Below are 22,938 nucleotides of genomic sequence, written 5' to 3'. Positions count from 1 at the left end.
TTATTTTCCCCTAAGAAGACACAATTTAGTTTCAACACCTGATTATTTTATACAAAAATTATTCTAAAATCTAAAATAGAATTGACCAGTTTCAAGAAGACTTAAAATTGGTTTAAGTTTGGGATTTGGACCACCTAATGACCTCTAGATGTTAAACACTGGTTGCTATGCATTATTGGATTGCTGTGTCCTTGAATTTTTAGCGAAAACACTTATTTTCTTCATGTTTGATACTAACAAAATCTGTTTTATGTAAATGAAGATACATTGATAACCATAAAAGATGTTACTGGTTGTTATGTGTTATTGGGTTTCTGTGTTCTTGACATTTATCAGATATATTGTTTAGCACATAAGATGAACACTTTACTCACCAGTTCCATTCTCATAATTTCAATGCAATCTTTGAGAACTCTGATAGGTGTTCCAATCAACCTGCAGAAAGCCCTGACTGTGTTCAGTTTGAAAGGAGGGCAAGCAATCTAAAATAAAATAAAATAATGCATGATAGCTCTATATAACGTGGCTCCTCCTGCTGGTAAAATAAGAAATACCAAATGTACATAACGATTGATTATGGCATCCTAAACAAGATTTTAATAAGAATCAGTTTCTACAACTGCACTCAGGCGTTTCCACATTTCTACTCTATCGACAGTTAAAATTTAAAACATTTAAAATGTTTAAAATGCTCCACAAGTCTTGGAAAAATATAATTTGTATCATAAAAGGTATTGTAGTAAAATCTGTGTTTATCCTGCAAATGGTGTCACTTCAATGCAATCCTATAACTCCTGCAAAAATTGTCAAAAAATCAAAATGACAAACAGTATGGTCAACTTCACTAGATGACAGACAATCCTAGCAAGTATGAAAGCTTTATAGCAAACAATATCATTGAAGTTGCATTCACAAGGTGCAAACATTGTCGAATCAAAATGACAGTATAGTAAGGTCAACTACACATGATGATCAAGAGTGCACACGCTGAAAGGTCTCACCTGCTTTACTGACCATTGATTTTATGTTGATAGTTCTAAATATAAAGCTTTACTACAAGTATCAAATAAATTTAACAAGATACAAGAATATGAGGTCAAGGTCAGATAAACCAAACCGGAAATACAGGTACACCTTACAATCACCAAATATAGTTGACCTATAGCTTATAGTTTCTAAGAATCAAACTAAACCAGGAAAACTTAACATTGACCAATAAACCATGAAAATAAGGTCAAGGTCAGATGATACCTGCCAGACAGACCTATACACCTTCCATAAACCAAATATACTTGACCTATTGCTTATTGTTTAAGAAAATCAGACCAAAACACAAAAACTTAGCACAGAGCAATGAACCGTGAAAATGAGGTCAAGGTCAAATAAAACCTGCAAGCTTGACATGTACATCGTAAAATATTTCCATACACCAAATATAGGTGACCTATTGCATATATTATTAGAAAAAAAGACCAAAACACAGAAACTTAACTTTAACCAGTGAACCATGAAAATGAGGTCAAGGTAAGATGACACCTGCCAGTTGAACATGTACACCATACAATCATTCCATACACCAAATATAGTAGACCTATTGCTTATAATATCTGATATATGGACTTGACCACGAAAAATTAACCTTGTTCACCGATTCATGAAATAAGGTGGAGGTCATATGAAAACTGTCTAGACAGGCATGAGGACCTTGCAAGGTACGCACATACTAAATATAGTTATCCCATTACTCATAATGAGAAAGAAATTAACATTACAAAAAATCTTTACTTTTTTTTCAAGTAGTCACTGAACCACGAAAATGAGGTCAAGGACAATGGACATATGACAGATGGAAACTTCATTTCATAAGGCATCTACATATAAAGAAGGAAGCATCCAAGTCTTCCATCTTCTGAAATATATAGCTTTTAAGTAGTTAGTTAACGCCTCCACAGCCTTATAACTATACCTATGTCGAGCTTTCTGCGACAATGTTGCAGGCTCGACAAAAACGATTCTATCAAGTATGAAAGCTTACTGGAAAATAGCCTGATTTGCATTCACAAGGTGTCATTTGTACCAATAGTAAATGTTGAGAGTCCTATAACTCCTGCAAAAATTGTCAAATCACTATGACTGTAAAGTCAAGAGGATGTGGCGACAAAAGATCCTGCAAATTATGAAATCTATAAGGCAAATGGTCTCATAAAATTATATATTTCAGATGATGAGGATGATTACTATGCAGTGCAAGCCCAAGAGAACAATAACACCATCAGCTTACAAAATAAGGGACAGATACACATGACACAATGTGTTTACAATGCAGCTGATAATAAGTTTCTCGGCTTATTCTTATTGTAACTAAAACTTACCTTTAGTTCAAAGAACTGTTGTACAACCTCCAACACCTCAGCAGGCCAATGTTCTCTTAAATCTAAAAAATAAATGTGTCCAGTGTGACAAGAACTTTGAACATATGTTAGTCAGTAGATTAATCATGTACAAATTTGCTTTATTATAATCCATGCAAAAATCCATTTTATTCCAGCGATAAAATGCATTTGTTAGTTCGCTAATTTTTCTGAAAAATCTTGCTTGATTTGTCCCCTACTAGCAACATGCGTACATTTCATTCAGGATGATTTGCGATATTCTTGTAAAAAACTATATAACTTTTTGAAAAATATTCAGAAGTATTAACAATTAACTACAATTCTTGACAATTTTATTTTCCGTCATATGAATGAAATAATATAAATAATTTATAATAAAATGCTCCGCAGGGTGCAGCTTGATACGACCGCAGAGGTCGAACCCTGAACAGTTGGGGGAAGTATGGACACAACATTCAAGCTTGATACAGCTTTGGATTTGGATTGTGATTAAATATTTGACACAGCATAGGTTTCTAACACAGATTGAATGTGGTCTAAGAACTTAAAAATTTTAAATTGGACATTCACCTATTATGGTCCAATATCCAAAATCTAAATACATGGTTAGATTCAGCATATCAAAGAACCCCAAGAATTCAATTTTTGATGAAATCAAACAAAGTTTAATTTTGGACCCTTTTGACCTCAATGTGGACAAAGTTGATAACGGGGCCCAAAAATCAAAAATCTAAATACATGGTTAGACTCAGCATATCAAAGAACCCCATATATTCAATTTTTGTTGAAATCAAACAAAGTTTAATTTTGGACCCCGATTTGGATCAACTTGAAAACTGGGCCCATAATCAAAAATCTAAATACATGTTTAGATTCAGCATATCAAAGAACCCTAAGAATTCAATTTTTGTTAAAATCAAACTAAGTTTAATTTTGGACCCTTTGGACCTTAATGTAGACCAATTTGAAAACGGAACCAAAAATTAAGAATCTAAATACACGGTTAGATTCGGCATATCAAAGAACCCCAATAATTCAATTTTTGATGAAATCAAACAAAGTTTAATTTTGGACCCTTTTGACCTCAATGTGGACAAAGTTGATAACGGGGCCCAAAAATCAAAAATCTAAATACATGGTTAGATTCAGCATATCAAAGAACCCCATATATTCAATTTTTGTTGAAATCAAACAAAGTTTAATTTTGGACCCCGATTTGGACCAACTTGAAAACTGGGCCCATAATCAAAAATCTAAATACATGTTTAGATTCAGCATATCAAAGAACCCTAAGAATTCAATTTTTGTTAAAATCAAACTAAGTTTAATTTTGGACCCTTTGGACCTTAATGTAGACCAATTTGAAAACGGAACCAAAATTTAAGAATCTAAATACACAGTTAGATTCGGCATATCAAAGAACCCCAATAATTAAATTTTTGATGAAATCAAACAAAGTTTAATTTTGGACCCTTTGGACCTCAATGTGGACCAATATAAAAACGGGGCCCAAAATCCAAAAACTAAATACACGGTTAGATTCAGCATATTAAAGAACCCCATGAAATCAAGAATAAAACCCCATTGAAATTGGTCAAGAAATAAGCAATTTATAGGAAGTATCTTCTTTTGCACAATCCTGTGCTATTAAATATTTCTTGCTATTGCGCAATACTGTACAATTGACAATTTCTTGCTATTGCGCAATATTGTGCTATTGGATATTTCTTGCTATTGCGCAATACTGTGCAATTGAAGATTTCTTGCTATTGCGCAATACTGTGCAATTGAAGATTTCTTGCTATTGTGCAATACTGTGCAATTGAAAATTTCTTGCTATTGCACAATACTTATTATATAATAATTTACACATCCTGTTTGGTGTGTATCTCCTACCATATCATTATTATTTGATTTTAAATATAAATCAGAAATAACCAACTTAAAATGGAAAATTTTAAAAGAAACAAAAAAGGAAAAAAAGAAAAAAAGGAAAAAAAAAATAAATCCCCCCCCAAAATTTTTTGAACCCCCATTATGATTCATCACCCCCAAACTCAATACCAGCCTTCCCTTTGTGGTATGGTACCTTGCAGTACAATTTCAGAGAGATCCATACACTTGAACACAAGTTATTGTCTGGAAACTAGAAAAAAATGTGTTTTTTGGCCCCTTTTTGGCCCCAAATTCCTAAACGTTTAGGGCAATTACCCCCAAACTCAAACCCAGCTTTCCCTTTGTGATATGGAACCTTGTAGTACAATTTCAGAAAGATCCATACACTTACACACAAGTTATTGTCATGAAACTAGAAAAATGCTTGTTTTTTGCCCCTTTTTTGGCCCCTAATTCCTAAAATTTGGAGGCAATTACCCCCAAAATCAATCCCAGCATTCCTTTAGTGATATGGAACCTTGTGGTACAATGTCAGAGAGATCCATACACTAACACACAAGTTATGTCTGGAAGTTACAAAAATGCTTATTTTTGGCCCCTTTTTGGCCCCTAATTCCTTTACTGTTATTACCATAACCCCCAAAATCAATCCCAACCTTCCTTTTGTGGTATTGAACCTTGTGGTAAAATTTCATAAAGATCCATTCACTTAAACTAAAGTTAGAGTGCGAAAACCAAGTGTCTTCGGACGACGCCGGACGACGACGACGCCAACGTCATACCAATATACGACCACAAAAATTTTTTTGCGGTCGTATAAAAAATTATTAAACTTATTTCATGTTTTAAAACTTAAAAGCAAACAATTTTATATGAAACAGTTTGAGTATCTATAATTGAAGGTGTTCCTAATTTAAGGAAACTCATACATAGATGTTAACTACTAGTACAAATTGTCTCCCTTACTATATCATGTTTATCTAAGTGTGACTTGGTCAGGGGTCTAGCCCACAACCTCCCACATTCAAGACAAGAACACTACCACAAGACCATGAAACGGTTTTGTGCTCAGGAGGTATTAAGAGAACAAAAATCAATCAATCTGTTTGTTTAAGACTGTTGTCTTTCCATTTTGATTTTTACAATAAATATCAGGATATGTCATACAGTATATTGGATTATTTTGGTGTCTTTTTTTTGTCCACTATTTTGGCCTTTGATGGGGCATTTAGATCTTCCCTGTGTTCATCATTTGTGTATCATGGTCTTGAACAATACATTTAAATTAACAGGGTAATGTTAACGTAGGATAAATTTTGCAGAAAAAAGGCTACAGTAAATATAGCAAAAATTAAGACACACACGAATATTTCCTGATATACTGTATTGTTTTATGAGGATATGTCCCATAATTTAACGTTTTCAAATTACCTGGAGTGGATTGAACATTCAAATGTATACTCTGGAAGCTATTCATATTATAACTAACTCTAAACTGTAGGATCTCTGTCTTGAACTGGATAACATGTGGCTGGGTACCTTGAACTGGAACTGTTACTAGCTAGAATATATAATATACATGTACCAGGCTTAAATATTAAATTATTTGTGGATCTAAATCTGAAACCATATTACATGGCTAAGTGATTTCAGCTAATAGTGAGAGCTGATGTTAAATGTGGTAAACTCAGAAATTAATGTGTGCATTCATTAATGCAAATAACTGATTACTTGTAAAAATGGAATCTTTAATTAATGCAAATAACTGATTACTTGTAAAAATGGAATCTTTAATTAATGCAAATAACTGATTACTTGTAAAAATGGAATCTTTAATTAATGCAAATAACTGATTACTTGTAAAAATGGAATCTTTAATTAATGCAAATAACTGATTACTTGTAAAAATGGAATCTTTAATTAATGCAATTGCAAAAATTTCACGAAGGAAAATCACAACTTAAATTATGGAATGTAGATGCTAGTTTTTATTATTGTGAACCTGAAAATGTTGCATATTTTACATTTATAAATTCATTGCAATAATTTCTGAATTTACAGTATAACAAAACATCATGAAAATAAAATTAAACAGATTTGTAGGATCTGAATGTTGCTTAGCTAAAAAATTATAGTTGAGATATTTGTCACAGAATTAATAGACTAGATTCTATGTCGCTTCATACTTTGCATTGGTACAAAAAAATAAATAGAAAATAAAATACCCTAATTTTATATAACCTGTATACAGTGGATTATTTTTTTTCTGGGTACCAATTTCGTGGATTCATAGATATTTGATTTCGTAGTTTTGCCAAAGTCTGCATACAAGTCTAGAGAAAATTTATACTTTGTTAATATTTAAAATTTGTGGTTCACCTTCATCCACAACAATTGGTTTCTAACAAATAATTATAGATTATCATTGGTCATCTCAACGAGATTGATTTTCTCGCTTGAGCCGGTACGGCGAAAGTGAGAAAAGCAATAGAGTTGAGATGACCAATGATAATCTGTTTATCGTTATTTTACCTATGACGACGTTGTTAATTTCATTGACAATGGCACGTGCGCCCTTAGTTTCTAGCGATAATTTTTCATATCACTCTACTGTGCTGAGAAAGGAAATTATCAGTCAGTAAGATCAAAGGAAAATTTCGTAAAATAGCGATGATAATTAATCAAAGTACATTATTTCAAAATCTGGAAAATTTTAATTTTTGAAAGAGTCAGTTTCTTTTTTTTTTTATGAACAAAAATTAAATAAATGGGAAATGTGTCCATAGGACACAGATGATGCCCCGCTTGAATATAACATTATAAAGGGACATAACTTAAGAACGGAAAGAATTACACTACCCCAATTCGTACATGATCTGAGTTTTGTGGTTATAAGCATTGTGTATAATTTTCATAACATTTGGTTAAGGCAAACTAAAGTTAGAGAACAGAGCCAATTTCAGGAGGTACTGACTTGCAGACAGATGGACGTAAAGAAGGACAAGGGTAAAACTAAATGCCCCCATCCTCTGCTGTGGGGGCATAAAAACTTACTACTGGAATTATTAATTCACATATAATTATGTAAACAAAATAAAATTATACTCAAAAATTAAATCTGAAGCAATTTGTCTTCTAGATAATGAATACCTCTTCTTCAGCTTGTATAATCCTAGGTAAATGTTTCCTAAGGAAGGCACACCCCAGGAATCTCTCCAGTGGTGACACAGCACACACAGCTCCAGCCACCATGCACGGGGTGAGGAGAATATCGAAGGCTTCATTAGACAGGAGTGTTGGTATTGAGGCTGCCCATGCCTTCTGTGGTAACATTCTAGATGAATGACTCAGCTGTACTGTAATATAAAAAAAGAGTATTAAGAATTAGAAGAGGAATGACAGAAAAATAATAGTATTCAGGGATGGGGTAATCTTGATTTGTAATCCCTCATCAGTGTAATTGATTATATATTTCCAAGTAATCGAGAGTCATCTGTAATCGTCCATTTTTGATACTTGTAATTGTAATTTTATCGATTAAAGCAAAAAATAAGCTGTAATAATCTACCACTAATTGATTACTTTAGTTAAATAGTTTGATGAATTGAAACCAAGTAATTGAAAATCGACAATGCATGTATTCTACAATTTATGTTGTTCAGATTGGTTGTTTTCTTACTGACATTTATTCCAAACCCATGTTATTAATATTTGCACGTAGTATAAATACATCAATATTCTGTTTAATGCCTGCAATGAAATGTGGGATATCCAATATCCATCCATGTGACAGCAACCCAACATCCAAAAGAATACAAAGTCCTTATACAGTCTTTGACAACAGACAAGAGTTCATACATCATGCCAACCTCTATATTGCATGTTAATATGTGCAATTTTCTGTGCTAATCTATGCCACATAGAAAAAACAAAACTATTTCCAATAACTTGTGACAAATTGGTTTGACATATTGTACAGACACCTGTTTGTTGTTTAGATTTTTTGTTGACCTCTAGATGTCTTTTAGTTTTTGCTGCTTGTTTGCTGTCTCATTGATGTTTTATTACCCCTCATCTCATTTTATTTTTAATCATATAATCTATGTATATATATATATATATGACCAACCTGAAGGTTTAGACAGATCTCCATCCTTTCCCATGGTTTGTGGTGAGTGTAAGGCAGGGTGACCTGGTGATGTTGCTGCTCCATGACGGGATGCTGGGGATGGACCTGCAATCACAGACTCATTATCACTATTTTCATAGGTAGTCTTTGATAAAAGGAAATCAAGGCATATTAAGATGTCTTCCAAGTCTCGAACGATTTTATTCAGTAGTTTATAATTTTGATGTAATAATAGTTCTTTTGGTTTTTTAAGGATTGTGTAAAGAATGTTCAAGAGAGAGAGATATATTTTTTATGAAAAAACAAACGAAATCATTGATGTAGAACACCAATCCTACATTCTTTCTACCAAACATTGTTTAGAGCAAGTTGCTATTCTCAGTGGTTTACACTATCTGATTTGCTGTTTCTTTTGATTCACTTTCAAGTAAGTCTGAATGGGAGGTAACTATTAACACCTGGAGATGGGAGATAACTCTTTACACTTTGTAATTTGTAAATTTGTAATAGGAGATAACTCTTTACACTTCGTAATAGGAGGTAACTCATTACACTTGGTAAGGGAGATAATGGTGAAATGATGAACAAACTCGTCATAGATACCAGGATTAAAATTTTGTCTACAAAAGACTAATCAGTGAGTTAATCTGAAAATAGGCACTAACAATCCAAGTTCAATAACCTGTACGTAAGTTGTAAAAAAATATATTTGCAAATGCTAATATGTCTGTTTTTTTTTAATAAGAGCAATACTTCATCTCAATGATAATTTAGCAGAACTGACGGTAGTTCATGACATTCTGAGTTTTTGTTTTTTATGCCCCACTTAGGGGCATTATGTTTTTCGGTCTGTGAGTCAGTTTGTCCGTTCGTCCGTATGTTCGTCTGTCCGTCTGTCCATCCGTCTGTCTGTCTGTCTGTCTGTCCCGCTTCAGGTTAAAGTTTTTGGTCAAGGTAGTTTTTGATGAAGTTGAAGTCCAATTAACTTGAAGATTAATACACATGTTCCCTATGATATGATCCTTCTAATTTTAATGCCAAATTAAGAGTTTTGACCCAAATTTCACAGTCAATTTAAAATGATACTGCTAGTGGGGCATCCGTGTACTATGGACACATTCTTGTTTTTACTCTCTGTTGTAAATTCTCTCTACCTTTTATCCTTTTCTGATAATAGAACTTGCATTTTTCTCTTTTGTTCTATTCTAAGCTGTGGTGCCATGTTGGGTGGTGGGGACCAAACTATATATGAGGATCATTCATCTCAACTCTCTCGAAACTGATTTGTTTCAGTACAGAAAATGATTGGTTATTGATAGACGACAACAACATATGTAAAGAGATGCCAATATCTCACATCTCCCAAAGCAAGGCGAGCTAAATAATGGGAAAGGGAGATAACATCACTCACCTTGTGGTGTGACAAATGATGAGACAGGTGATGGCATAGGTACAAATGATCCAGGTGAGTTAATCTGTATCTGTTGAGGAGGTGCTGGAGATCCACCAGTAAGGAGCGTGGCTGGAGAAGGTGTTCCTATCAAATTTGTTGATGGTGATGGAGCAATCTGAAAAACAGACATACAATGCATTAGTCTTATGCTACTTAAAACTGTGAAGTATCAAATCTACAATAGTAAACATAGGAGGAAGAAAATAAAGTTTCTGTTGCCATCAGGAACAAATTGATTTCATCATTTGTATAGATCATAATACATATACTATAAGGCATCTAATTCAATGAAAACATTACCAGAATTTTTATTCTGATTGAATCAAAAATTAAAAATTTCCAGTGTATCATAAAATCCCATCAAAGAAATCATAGGGTTAAGAAACTTCACATCTCAGTCCTCTCCTGGCATCTGGACAAAGGTAGTTACCCCTTTTACACTGCAGAGCCTCAACCTTCTGTAGTTTCACTAATACTTACCCCTGGCATCCTGGCTGGAGAAGCTGGGGTATGTGGATTAGAGGGTGGAGTCATTGGACTTGGGAACCTTAATCCACCGTCTCCTCTTCTTGAGGCTGGTGAGCCAATGGAAGGTTGCTGAGACATACTGAAGACGTCCACAGCATCCATACCAATAGGTGATGGAGGGTTGTCATCCTCTGCTGTAGATATCCGACGCATATGTAATCCCGTGACGGAGTCATCAACATGCATGGTCAGAAAAGCCTGAAAATAAAACAAAGAATATTGTTTCATGGTTTTCAAGCTGGCTCTGTACAAAAAAATCCCTGACAAAATTAAATTCACTTGAATTTTCTATAATTTCAATCTGTTTTATTTAGAATAGAGGTTGCCATTAGTATTTCTGCTCTATGTTTGACCTTTACCTTTAATCTATGACATACCATAATTGAATAATATTTATTTGTTAAAAAAAACTAAATCATCCTTAATATAAATATCAGTTATGACTAAATCTTACCTTAAACATAGGAGCTGGATTGAATCCATCCACAACTTTACTATTATCAAATAAGCTGAAAGCACCATCTCTAAGGGCAACTATTCCATTACTACGGAAATGTACATCTATACATATACTGGCTAGGTCAAGGATAAACAACAACACAATGTTTGTAATATATTATTACCATCCTCACATGTTCTTTTTCAAGAAATAGTATCTTTTTTTCTTTATGGTTACCTTTTCATCATAGACAGTGCCAAATATTATTTACTTCATAGAGTTCAAAACATTTCTGTATTTTGGGTTTTTATTTTGTTCATTTTTTTATCCAATGAATATTATATTTAATCATATATATATACAGTGATGACTGGCTTGTAGCCACATCAAGATTTGATTATATTAGTAGAAAACTTTAAAACATTCATCCCATGAACTTATTCATTTAGTGTCAACAAAATACACAGACTTAAGGGATAATTTCAATGACAGGACCACAATTGATTTGAAGTGCATTTCCTTATAACAATTAATGAAAATTTAAACAATCCCACCGAATTGCAATTCGAAGCATTAAAAATTGACATATTACATATACAACTGTCTAGTGTGAAAAACAATTTGTTGCCCTTAAGATGTTGATTGTTATGTATATGTCATTGGGTCGCTGTATAATTGACATATAACCTACATTACCTTTTATTCATATGAAGAAATAAATTGGAAAGGTGTACCAAAATTTATGAAGAAAATACTCTATCCATGCTAGGTCTATGTTTGAACACAATAAAAATCTAAGGGCTATAATTGTAACTTAGGATCAGTATAGTGTACCTAGGAGAAGGTCCGGTAAGGGCGAATTAAGGCCTAAAATTTGAAGTACATCTGATGAAAGATTTTGACATTTTTTAAACACTGAAGTGTCTTCTTCAGTCGATTCCATTAGTTTATGTAAAAGATTTGAACAGATTTGGTCATTACATTACAGACGCCTAAATTCAAGCTAAAATAAGAAAAATCTATCAAATATGCCATAAATCATCACTTTTCAGATGGTTTTTATCTAAAATGGAAGTGGCCGCATTCATGTTCAGTCTCAACCTTTATATATGTTATGCATTATCATCAAATACAACATATATTTAAATATTAAGATTGAACACAAGTGCTGCCTACTCCTTTAAAACAATTGAATTCAAAATAAAGGATACACTTGTCTGAATGAGATTCTAACATGTGTTGTTGACTGTGGCATGATGGTGAAGTTCTGGAATAACTGCTTCAGATTCTATAACATAAAAGTTTTACATGTATAACTATTGTATAGAGACATTTAAATTTATTCCATGTGGAAATTAACCAAAAGTTAGTTTTCAATACTGTTTGGGAATGAATACAATCCCACATTTCATGATCATTAAGTAAACATTTGCTTTTAGACAGTGAAAGTTTTGCCCAACATTAAAGGCTTATCCTAGAAATAAAATGGTGTATGTTTCACCTTAAAAAAATTTGGAAATAATAGACCACTTTCGAGTTCATTGAATTTCCATCAAAAACTTTGGTTTTAGTGAACATCATTCACGGGTTTAGGGGCATCGTCACTTCTTTCCATCATGAGCGAGCAGTTGAAAAAATATGATGCTATATTGCACGAATTATTCGGAAAATCAAATTCTTATAATTGATAATCAGCACTGCTGTCATTAGAGAATTGTGATTAAGCACCTATGGAACATACAATATTTCTAGTTTATCCTGCTTAATGACGGTCACAAAGACGCTTTAATAGTGCAGGGATGATACAGGAGATCCCCTCTGTCTAGTAAATAACGTCATGAAGGAACGCATAATTGACGAACATTTCTGGTGAAGAATAGTGGTCTATTGGTGATGAATTAAGATAGAAACTATTCATGTGTTAAGATATTTTCTTTCAATTTGATTGTTCAATTTTTATTTTGCTGAGAGGTCATAAAAGAATGTTAAGATTCGTTCACAATATTGCACAGATGAAACTTAAATTAAGATAACCTCAGCCAATTTCTCCCTGAAAAGTTTTGGTTTCAACATCAGATTTCGTATCAATATTTTTATCATTGATGTAATTTGAGCAAAAGTTACTTCCCTTTTGGCACCATGTTGGAGGTCTAAGTGTGCAAATTCTATCAAAAATCAGCTTTTTATACCAACCACTACACTTAAGAAAAAGTTTTTTTTTTTAAATTTTAATGTCTCTTAGTCTTGCGTAATTCATCACTACCATCTAGTAAGAATCTCTTATCAGACATCTCCTTATTTTTATATTGTGTTTTGCATGTTCCAATTTGGTTAGAAATAGGAAAACCAATTGTTTATCCCTCCAAAATGGCTGCCAAGGGAAATAAATCAGACTCAAATAACACCATTCAAAACCAATCTATTGCTATCAATTTTAGTCTACAATTTTATCAAAGTACTGATTAAATTGTCTTCATCTTCCTTCTCTGACTAACAGTAAAAAATGAGTCTTAATACATTGATTTATAAAACGAAAGGAATACTCATAAATAAGGGAGGGCTGTTCCAATTAAACACATACAGGGAATGGAAGGCACATTTTTTTAGACCCAAACCACGCACATAAATAAATATTTTATTTTACTAATAATGTTTACAAAATTCTGAGGAAATTGCAACCATCCACAATTTATAACTTTGAGTGCCTCTCATCCCTCCCGCCATGACCAATTTGGAACAACCCTAATCAGCATTGTCAATTCCTTTCCTAAGTTAAATTAAATTAAATGTAAATACTCACAGATGCCCCTGCATGTACAATGGCTGTAGGGAGTTTGTTTATAGAGGCCATTGGACCACATGTCTCATGTAAAACCTGAAATTTTGAAAAAGAATTGCATTTACTACATGTAATCAACTAGGAATTTGAAATAGAACATTGTCTATACTCAAGCAACACAACAAACTATGGAAAAATGAAAGGAGCCTAAACAACATGGGGTGGTTCTTAAATAAAATGTAATTCTCAAAATCACATAATTTAATATTTCAATCTATGAAACCAATTACCTAGAAAACTGTGGATTCATTTTTCTTTTCGTCATTTATGCATACTCATTTTTGTGGCTTTGGTGTGTAAAGGTGAAATGCGAATTTAAGTGTTCAACAAAATACATTATTTATAGGCTTGTATGTAGAGTCTGTTAAAACCACTATAGTATCCACAAAAATACCATTTTTCTTCAAATATTATTAATTTATAGTCGGTGACTGACCAACACTGCCAAGTTGTACTTTACCTGTGACAACTGAGCTAAAGATTGTGTATAATTAAGTTTCTGCTGTATCTGAGTTAGCAAGATAAAGTGAGGATTTATAGTTGGTGACTGACCAACACTGCGTAGTTGTACTTCACCTGTGACAACTGAGCTAAAGATCGTGTACAATTAAGTTTCTGCTGTATCTGAGTTAGCAAGATAAAGTGAGGATTTATAGTCGGTGACTGACCAACACTGCCAAGTTGTACTTTACCTGTGACAACTGAGCTAAAGATCGTGTATAATTAAGTTTCTGCTGTATCTGAGTTAGCAAGAGAAAGTGAGGATTTATAGTTGGTGACTGACCAACACTGCCAAGTTGTACTTTACCTATGACAACTGAGCTAAAGATCGTGTATAATTAAGTTTCTGCTGTATCTGAGTTAGCATGATAAAGTGAGGATTTATAGTTGGTGACTGACCAACACTGCCTAGTTGTAAGTTACCTGTGACAACTGAGCTAAAGATCGTGTACAATTAAGTTCCTGCTGTATCTGAGTTAGCATGATAAAGTGAGGATTTATAGTTGGTGACTGACCAACACTGCCCAAGCTCAGCTGGAACTGCTTCGCATCACTTCTCCATTGAATGTTCACCTGAAAAAAAAAACATTATATCCTATATAAATATCCTGTGATTTTTTTGTATGTTCGTGACTTTGTTTATGAAGTCATTTATCAGGTATCATATGACAGAAATTATCGACCAACTTCAGTTAAAATAACAATTTATTGATAACTCTCCCATAGATCTGTTCTATAATGACATACTGTGGATTCATTTATTTTTGTGGGTAACAATTTTCAGGGATGAAGGAATAAGACCAATACCAATTCTGGACCTGTGTCATTGCATGTAATTGATTAAGGTTACATGTATAATACTGAAGCATAACTGATCATTGAAGCCAAGAAAACCTTGACAACAAATTTTCCTTGTTGTAAAATTTCAAACTATCCGCAAACAGGAAGTGGCTGCACAGCAGATGTTAAACTTGCTTACTTGCTGCAACTCAACATTATGAAGCTGCAGACCAAATATAAAATAATTTCCTTTGATAGAAGCCAAGAAAATCTTGACAGTTACTAGACCTGCTTCCGCCTTTGGCCATTCAGGTAAAAATTGTATTTTTATGGATATCTAATTCGAGATTTTGATAAAGTCTGCATACAAACTTATAGAAAATTTTTACTTTAAGCTTTTAAATTCGTGGTTCACTTGTACCCATGAAATCAAAAAAATTGGAATCCAATGAAGAATAATGAATCCACAGTATTGCTGTTATATAAATATCAAAGAATAATGTTGAAAATCTTCATATTAGGGTAAAATTCATGAGTTCAAGGCAACTATCAAGTTGTTGTGATCAGCAGTAAAAATATAGATTCCACCACTGCAACAAGTGTGTTACGATATTTCTCCACTCGGGACAGTTATATTTTAATATTTAAAATGCAAGGCTTGCCAAGCTTTTTAAATAATTAAAATTTAACTGTTGAGAGTGGAGAAATATCGTAATACATGAGTTATAGTGGTGGAATCTGTTTCTCTAATGATTTTTATCCTTCCATTTCAAAGATTTGTGGAAAGTTGTGTTCTTTATATGTGACCTCATCAGGCATGGTCGGCTTTTTTCATGACGTCACAGTAAGAAATTCAGAAGAAACCAAGAAAATTTGACGTCATAATTAAATTTCGACCAATCATTTGCCAAGAAAAGATATTTCACTAGTGAGGAGAACAATTTTTCACAATCGGTTGGGAAATGTGAAAATAGTGAAAAAATTAGAAAATGCTTTTCTTTTACTGTGGATTGATTATTATTTGTGAAATATCAATTTTTGTGGATTTTGTGGATTTCATGGGTTATGGTAAATTACAAATTTAAAAGTTCAACAAAGTACAAACTGTTTATAGGTTTGTATGAAAACTTTGAAAAACCACGAAATCAAATATCCACAAAATACAATATTACCTCAATCCTCGAAAATTGGTTTACAAGGAAATAAATGAATCCACAGTAATTCGTTTATCATTTCGTAGCAGTCTCATGTACATTCATTCCCTATTATTTCTAATCACACTGAATGTATGTAAATGATTGATTGTCATTTACTCAATGTCCAGTGGCAAATATTACCTGCTTATTCAGGAGGAGGAATAAATTAACAATAAATCGGATAATCAAGATCTACAGATTGATTCCACCAGGATAAAGGGCAGGAAAACGGGACTGTAGAAAGAGGGTATGAAGACTACAAACAGTAATATTGTTAAGCAACAAGCCACCTATAGACCCTCAGTCATTGCAAGGTTTCTTTAATTTGTGGCACTCCTACTAAATCAGACATCAAATTAAATATCCCTATCCTGACCAGATGTGGCTGTGTATTCATACATCCCCAAGGCTTAACCTTTACCCCTAAGGAAGGGGTTTTACTGTCAGGCTACCATATTTCTTTACACCTGCCCTTTGGGTTAAACTGAATTAAACTATTGGGCATAGTATCTGCAATTTTCATCGTGAACTGATCCCGTCCAACACTAAATACTCTGGTACTCTGTCTCTGATCTATATGACTTTCACAGATGTAAGGGTCAGGTATCAACTTATTTATTCCAACAGGACTTTAAATCGCCATTAAAAACATTTTTCACAGAAAAATATTGTCATAGAAATTTGTTAAATTAAGTCACTTTAAAACTGATGAATCGTGGAATAGAAATTATCTTACCTCCTATACACTTCTAGGAATATCTGGCTTAATTGAAATACACGGTAAGTGATATCAAATTGTTATGTTGGCATTTGGTTTCCCCATATTAAGGTTGTCAGAAAGAAAAATTCATTACACAGTTGCCAGTGACCTAATACTATATATACTCTTGCCCTCGCCCCATATGGAATTTACTGACCCTGTATAACTAATAGTATTTGCAAATGTTAGCAGAGGAATCAAACTGATACTTGGCATCATGGGATAGCAATCATACCTAGAAAACAGGGGAGATAACTGGACACTACACTATCTACTTACCACATTTGTTCTATTTGGGCCATACAACATGGACAACCTTCTATAAGAATAGGACTCTATATTTACACACTGATGGAGTTTAGTCCTTGTGTCTGTAAAATAACAGATACATGTATGTAGTTTATAATATGAAAATGTTCCTGTACTTTTTGACAGCAGCAAAAAAATCACTTTAATTTAATCAATTAAGGTAGTATGGAAGAATGACACAAATGACAGTAAAATTGGGGTCATCAAACTAAGTTCTTTTGGTACAAATAAAAATAATATATATATATTTGCTGTACATTCATTTCATAAACTAAATCATCTGAGTTATTTTCCCTTATAAAATACAATTTTGAATCAATCAAAACAGTTTCTGTATTTAGATAAAAATAAAATGCTCCGCAGGGCGCAGCTTGATACGACCGCAGAGGTCGAACCCTGAACAGTTGGGGCAAGTATGGACACAACATTCAAGCTTGATACAGCTCTGAATTTGGATTGTGATTAAATATTTGACACAGCATAGGTTTCTGACACAGAATGAATGTGGTCTAAGAACTTAAAAATTTTAAATTGGACATTCACCTATTATGGTCCAATATCTAAAATCTAAATACATGGTTAGATTCAGCATATCAAAGAACCCCAAGAATTCAATTTTTGATGAAATCAAACAAAGTTTATTTTGGACCCTTTTGACCTCAATGTGGACAAAGTTGATAATGGGGCCCAAAAATCAAAAATCTAAATACATGGTTAGATTCAGCATATCAAAGAACCTCATATATTCAATTTTTGTTGAAATCAAACAAAGTTTAATTTTGGACCCCGATTTGGACCAACTTGAAAACTGGGCCCATAATCAAAAATCTAAATACATGTTTAGATTCAGCATATCAAAGAACCCTAAGAATTCAATTTTTGTTAAAATCAAACTAAGTTTAATTTTGGACCCTTTGGACCTTAATGTAGACCAATTTGAAAACGGAACCAAAAATTAAGAATCTAAATACACGGTTACATTCGGCATATCAAAGAACCCCAATAATTCAATTTTAGATGAAATCAAAGTTTAATTTTGGACCCTTCGGACCTCAATGTGGACCAATTTAAAAACGGGGCCCAAAATCCAAAAACTTAATACACGGTTAGATTCAGCATATTAAAGAACCCCAAGAATTCAAGAATAAAACCCCATTGAAATTGGTCAAGAAATAAGCAATTTATAGGAAGTATCTTCTTTTGCACAATACTGTGCAATTGAATATTTCTTGCTATTGCACAATACTGTACAATTGACAATTTCTTGCTATTGCGCAATATTGTACTATTGGATATTTCTTGCTATTGCGCAATACTGTACAATTGAAGATTTCTTGCTATTGCGCAATACTCTGCAATTGAAGATTTCTTGCTATTGTATAATACTGTGCAATTGAAAATTTCTTGCTATTGCACAATACTTATTATATAATAATTTACACATCCTGTTTGGTGTGTATCTCCTACCATATCATTATTATTTGCTTTTAAATATAAATCAGAAATAACCAACTTAAAATGGAAAATTCTACAAGAAAGAAAAAAGGAAAAAAAAAAATCCCCCCCCCCCCAATTTTTTGAACCCCCTTATGATTCATCACCCCCAAACTCAATCCCAGCCTTCCCTTTGTGGTATGGTACCTTGCAGTACAATTTCAGAGAGATCCATACACTTGAACACAAGTTATTGTCTGGAAACTAGAAAAATATGTTTTTAGGCCCCTTTTTGGCCCCAAATTCCTAAACATTTAGGGCAAATACCCCCAAACTCAAACCCAGCTTTCCCTTTGTGATATGGAACCTTGTAGTACAATTTCATAAAGATCCATACACTTACACACAAGTTATTGTCCTGAAACTAGAAAAATGCTTGTTTTTTGCCCCTTTTTGGCCCCTAATTCCTAAAATATTGAGGCAATTACCCCCATCATCAATCCCAGCCTTCCCTTTATGATATGGAACCTTGCAGTACAATTTCAGAGAGATCCATACACTTGAACACAAGTTATTGACTGGAAACTAGAACAAGAGTGCACACGCTGAAATGTCTCGCCTTCTTTACTAATCATTGATATTATATTGATAGTCCTTAACTTTGACCACTGAACCATGAAAATGAGGTGAAGGTCAGATGACACCTGCCCGCTAGACATGTACACCTTACAATCATTCCATACACCAAATATAGTAGACCTATGGCATACAGTATAAGAAAAACAGACCAAAACACAAAAACTTAACTATAACCACTGAACCATGAAAATGAGGTCAAGGTCAGATGACACCTGCCAGTTGGACATGTACACCTTACAGTCCTTCCATACACCGAATATACTAGACCTATTGCTTATAGTATCTGAGATATGGACTTGACCACCAAAACTTAACCTTGTTCACTGATCCATGTAATGAGGTCGAGGTCAAGTGAAAACTGTCTGACGGGCATGAGAACCTTGCAAGGTACGCACATACCAAATATAGTTGAACTATTGCATATAGTATTAGAAAAAAGACCAATACTCAACAAGAGTGCACACGCTGAAATGTCTCGCCTTCTTTACTAATCATTGATATTATGTTGATAGTCCTAAATATAAAGCTTTATTACAACTGTCACATAAACTTAACATTAACCAAGTAAACTAAACATTGACCAATGAACCATGAAAATAAGGTCAAGGTCAGTTGAACCATGCTAGGCAGGCATGTACAGCTAACAATTCTTCCATACAACAAATATAGTTGACCTATTGCTTATAGTTTAAGAAAAACAGACAAAAACACAAAAACTTAACACTGAGCAATGAACCTTGAAAATGAGGTCAAGGTCAAATAAAACCTGCGTGACTGACATATAGATCATAAAATATTTCCATACACCAAATATAGTTGAACTATTGCATATAGTATTAGAAAAAAAGACAAAAACTCGAAAAACTTAACTTTGACCACTGAACCATGAAAATGAGGTCAAGGTCAGATGACACCTGCCAGCTAGACATGTACACCTTACAATCATTCCATACACCAAATATAGTTGAACTATTGCATATAGTATTAGAAAAAAAGACAAAAACTCAAAAACTTAACTTTGACCACTGAACCATGAAAATGAGGTCAAGGTCAGATGACACCTGCCACCTAGACATGTACACCTTACAATCATTCCATACACCAAATATAGAAGACCTATTGCATACAGTATAAGAAAAACAGACCAAAACCCAAAAACTTAACTATAACCACTGAACCATGAAAATGAGGTCAAGGTCAGATGACACCTGCCAGCTAGACATGTACACCTTACAATCATTCCATACACCAAATATAGAAGACCTATTGCATACAGTATAAGAAAAACAGACCAAAACACAAAAACTTAACTATAACCACTGAACCATGAAAATGAGGTCAAGGTCAGATGACACCTGCCAGTTGGACATGTACACCTTACAGTCCTTCCATACACCGAATATACTAGACCTATTGCTTATAGTATCTGAGATATGGACTTGACCACCAAAACTTAACCTTGTTCACTGATCCATGTAATGAGGTCGAGGTCAAGTGAAAACTGTCTGACGGGCATGAGGACCTTGCAAGGTACGCACATACCAAATATAGTTATCCTATTACTTATAATAAGAGAAAATTTAACATTACAAAAAATCTGAACTTTTTTTTCAAGTAGTCACTGAACCATAAAAATGAGGTCAAGGACATTGGACATGTGACTGACGGAAACTTCGTAACATGAGGCATCCATATACAAAGTATGAAGCATCCAGGTCTTCCATCTTCTAAAATATAAAGCTTTTAAGAAGTTAGCTAACGCCGCCGCCGCCGTAGCCGCCGCCGCCGGATCACTATCCCTATGTCAAGCTTTCTGCGACAAAAGTCGCAGGCTCGACAAAAATGCTTATTTTTGGCCCCTTTTTGGCCCCCAATTCCTAAACGTTTCGGGCAATTACCCCCAAACTCAATTCCAGCTTTCCCTTTATGATATGGAACCTTGTAGTACAATTTCAGAAATATCAAAACACTTACACACAAGTTATTGTCATGAAACTAGAAAAATGCTTGTTTTTTGGCCCTTTTTTGGCACCTAATTCCTAATATTTTGAGGCAATTACCCCAAATTCAATTCCAGCCTTTCCTTTGTGATATGGAACCTTGTGGTACAATGTCAGAGAGATCCATACACTTACACACAAGTTACTGTCTGGAAACTAGAAAAATGCTTATTTTTGGCCCCTTATTCCTAAACGTTTTGGGCAATTACCCCCAAACTCAATTCCAGCTTTCCCTTTGTGATATGGAACCTTGTAGTACAGTTTCAGAAAGATACATACACTTACACACAAGTTATTGTCATGAAACTAGAAAAATGCTTGTTTTTTGCCCCTTTTTTGGCCCCTAATTCCTAATATTTTGAGGCAATTACCCCCATAATCAATCCCAGCATTCCATGTGTGATATGGAACCTTGTGGTACAATGTCAGAGAGATCCATACACTTACACACAAGTTATGTCTGGAAGTTACAAAAATGCTTATTTTTGGCCCCTATTCCTTAACTGTTAGTACCATAACCCCCAAAATCAATCCCAACCTTCCTTTTGTGGTATTGAACCTTATGGTAAAATTTCATAGAGACCCATTCACTTAAACTAAAGTTAGAGTGCGAAAACCAATGTGTCTTCGGACGACGCCGACGACGACGACGCCAACGTCATACCAATATACGACCGCAAAATTTTTTGCGGTCGTACAAAAAGTTACTGCCACAAAATTAAATCTCCTTCAAATAAAAAATTGCATTTATGGATCTAATTTTGCCAATTTCAGTAAAAATTCCGACATACTATTTTCAGCTAGGAGCAATTTACGATGGCCATTAACTCAAATACTAAACGAAGGTGCTTTTTTCAGAATTTAAAAAACAAGTTATGGATATTTTTATTCAACTCTTTAGAAGAAGAAAGGACCCAAAAAAGGTCTTTAATATTATTTTTATCTTTAATACAAGCACCAAAGATTAACTAACAAAACTAGAGGCTCTAAAGAGCCTGTGTCGCTCACCTTGGTCTATGTGCATATTTAACAAAGGACACTCTCCAACATTGTAGACAAGAATAGAATTCACGACAAAAATCTGTTTTGTATAAGGAGTTGTCGGAAGATTTCCTCCAAATTGTCTTAATTGTAGATTTAGACTTGCTGATCATTTTGGCTAATTTAAGTTTCTATCTATGTATTATAATTTTAAGATATAAGGCAAAAACGCAAAAAATTTCTAAAAATCGTCATAAAAGGGCAATAACTCTAATAAGGAGTCGACTGATGATTTCGACCATGAGACTTACTTGTAGATTTTGTCTTTTTGATCATTTTTGCAATTTAAAGTTTCTCCCTATCTATGATAGTGTTCAAGATAATAGGCAAAAATGGAAAAAAAATGGTAAAATTTGTCATTTAAGGGTTATAACTCCTATAAGAAGTTGTCTGACAGTTTTGATGCATATGGACAATTGGTAGATCTCAACATTCTTAACATTTTTGCTCTGTCAGATTTTCTCTATTTATAACGGTTTTCAAAATAATAGACAAAACTTGCATTTTACCCCTATGTTTTATTTATAGCCATGTCGGCCATCTTTGTTAGCAGGCAGCGTCATCGGATACATTTTTAATAAACTCCTATAAGAAGTTGTCT

The 22,938-nt window shown here is 33.7% G+C and overlaps 1 protein-coding gene and 1 long non-coding RNA gene across 2 annotated transcripts in view; one reads left to right on the top strand and one right to left on the bottom strand.

Annotated features, from left to right (window-relative positions):
* Window positions 1-22,938, bottom strand: part of LOC127726497 (mediator of RNA polymerase II transcription subunit 14-like) — a 56,134-nt gene that overhangs the window by 6,351 nt on the left and 26,845 nt on the right. The window contains exons 25-36 of the mRNA XM_052233854.1: window positions 17,194-17,285; window positions 14,602-14,751; window positions 13,639-13,713; window positions 12,050-12,126; window positions 10,854-10,971; window positions 10,352-10,597; window positions 9,830-9,986; window positions 8,419-8,523; window positions 7,440-7,645; window positions 5,721-5,850; window positions 2,373-2,434; window positions 375-482 (exon numbers count right to left, since the gene is read on the bottom strand). Of these exons, the coding sequence (XP_052089814.1) occupies window positions 375-482; window positions 2,373-2,434; window positions 5,721-5,850; window positions 7,440-7,645; window positions 8,419-8,523; window positions 9,830-9,986; window positions 10,352-10,597; window positions 10,854-10,971; window positions 12,050-12,126; window positions 13,639-13,713; window positions 14,602-14,751; window positions 17,194-17,285 (1,526 nt within the window). The remainder of the gene's footprint in view (window positions 1-374; window positions 483-2,372; window positions 2,435-5,720; window positions 5,851-7,439; window positions 7,646-8,418; window positions 8,524-9,829; window positions 9,987-10,351; window positions 10,598-10,853; window positions 10,972-12,049; window positions 12,127-13,638; window positions 13,714-14,601; window positions 14,752-17,193; window positions 17,286-22,938) is intronic.
* Window positions 2,766-22,938, top strand: part of LOC127726509 (uncharacterized) — a 264,243-nt gene continuing 244,070 nt past the window's right edge. Inside the window, exon 1 of the long non-coding RNA XR_007993552.1 lies at window positions 2,766-2,904. This is a non-coding gene — a long non-coding RNA (uncharacterized LOC127726509). The remainder of the gene's footprint in view (window positions 2,905-22,938) is intronic.

The sequence above is a fragment of the Mytilus californianus genome, unplaced genomic scaffold, assembly GCF_021869535.1.
Source record: "Mytilus californianus isolate M0D057914Y unplaced genomic scaffold, xbMytCali1.0.p SCAF_18, whole genome shotgun sequence".
In the NCBI taxonomy this organism is placed as follows: Eukaryota; Metazoa; Mollusca; class Bivalvia; order Mytilida; family Mytilidae; genus Mytilus; species Mytilus californianus.
Note: the sequence above shows the minus strand (reverse complement) of the source record. Positions and strands in the feature narration are given on the sequence as shown.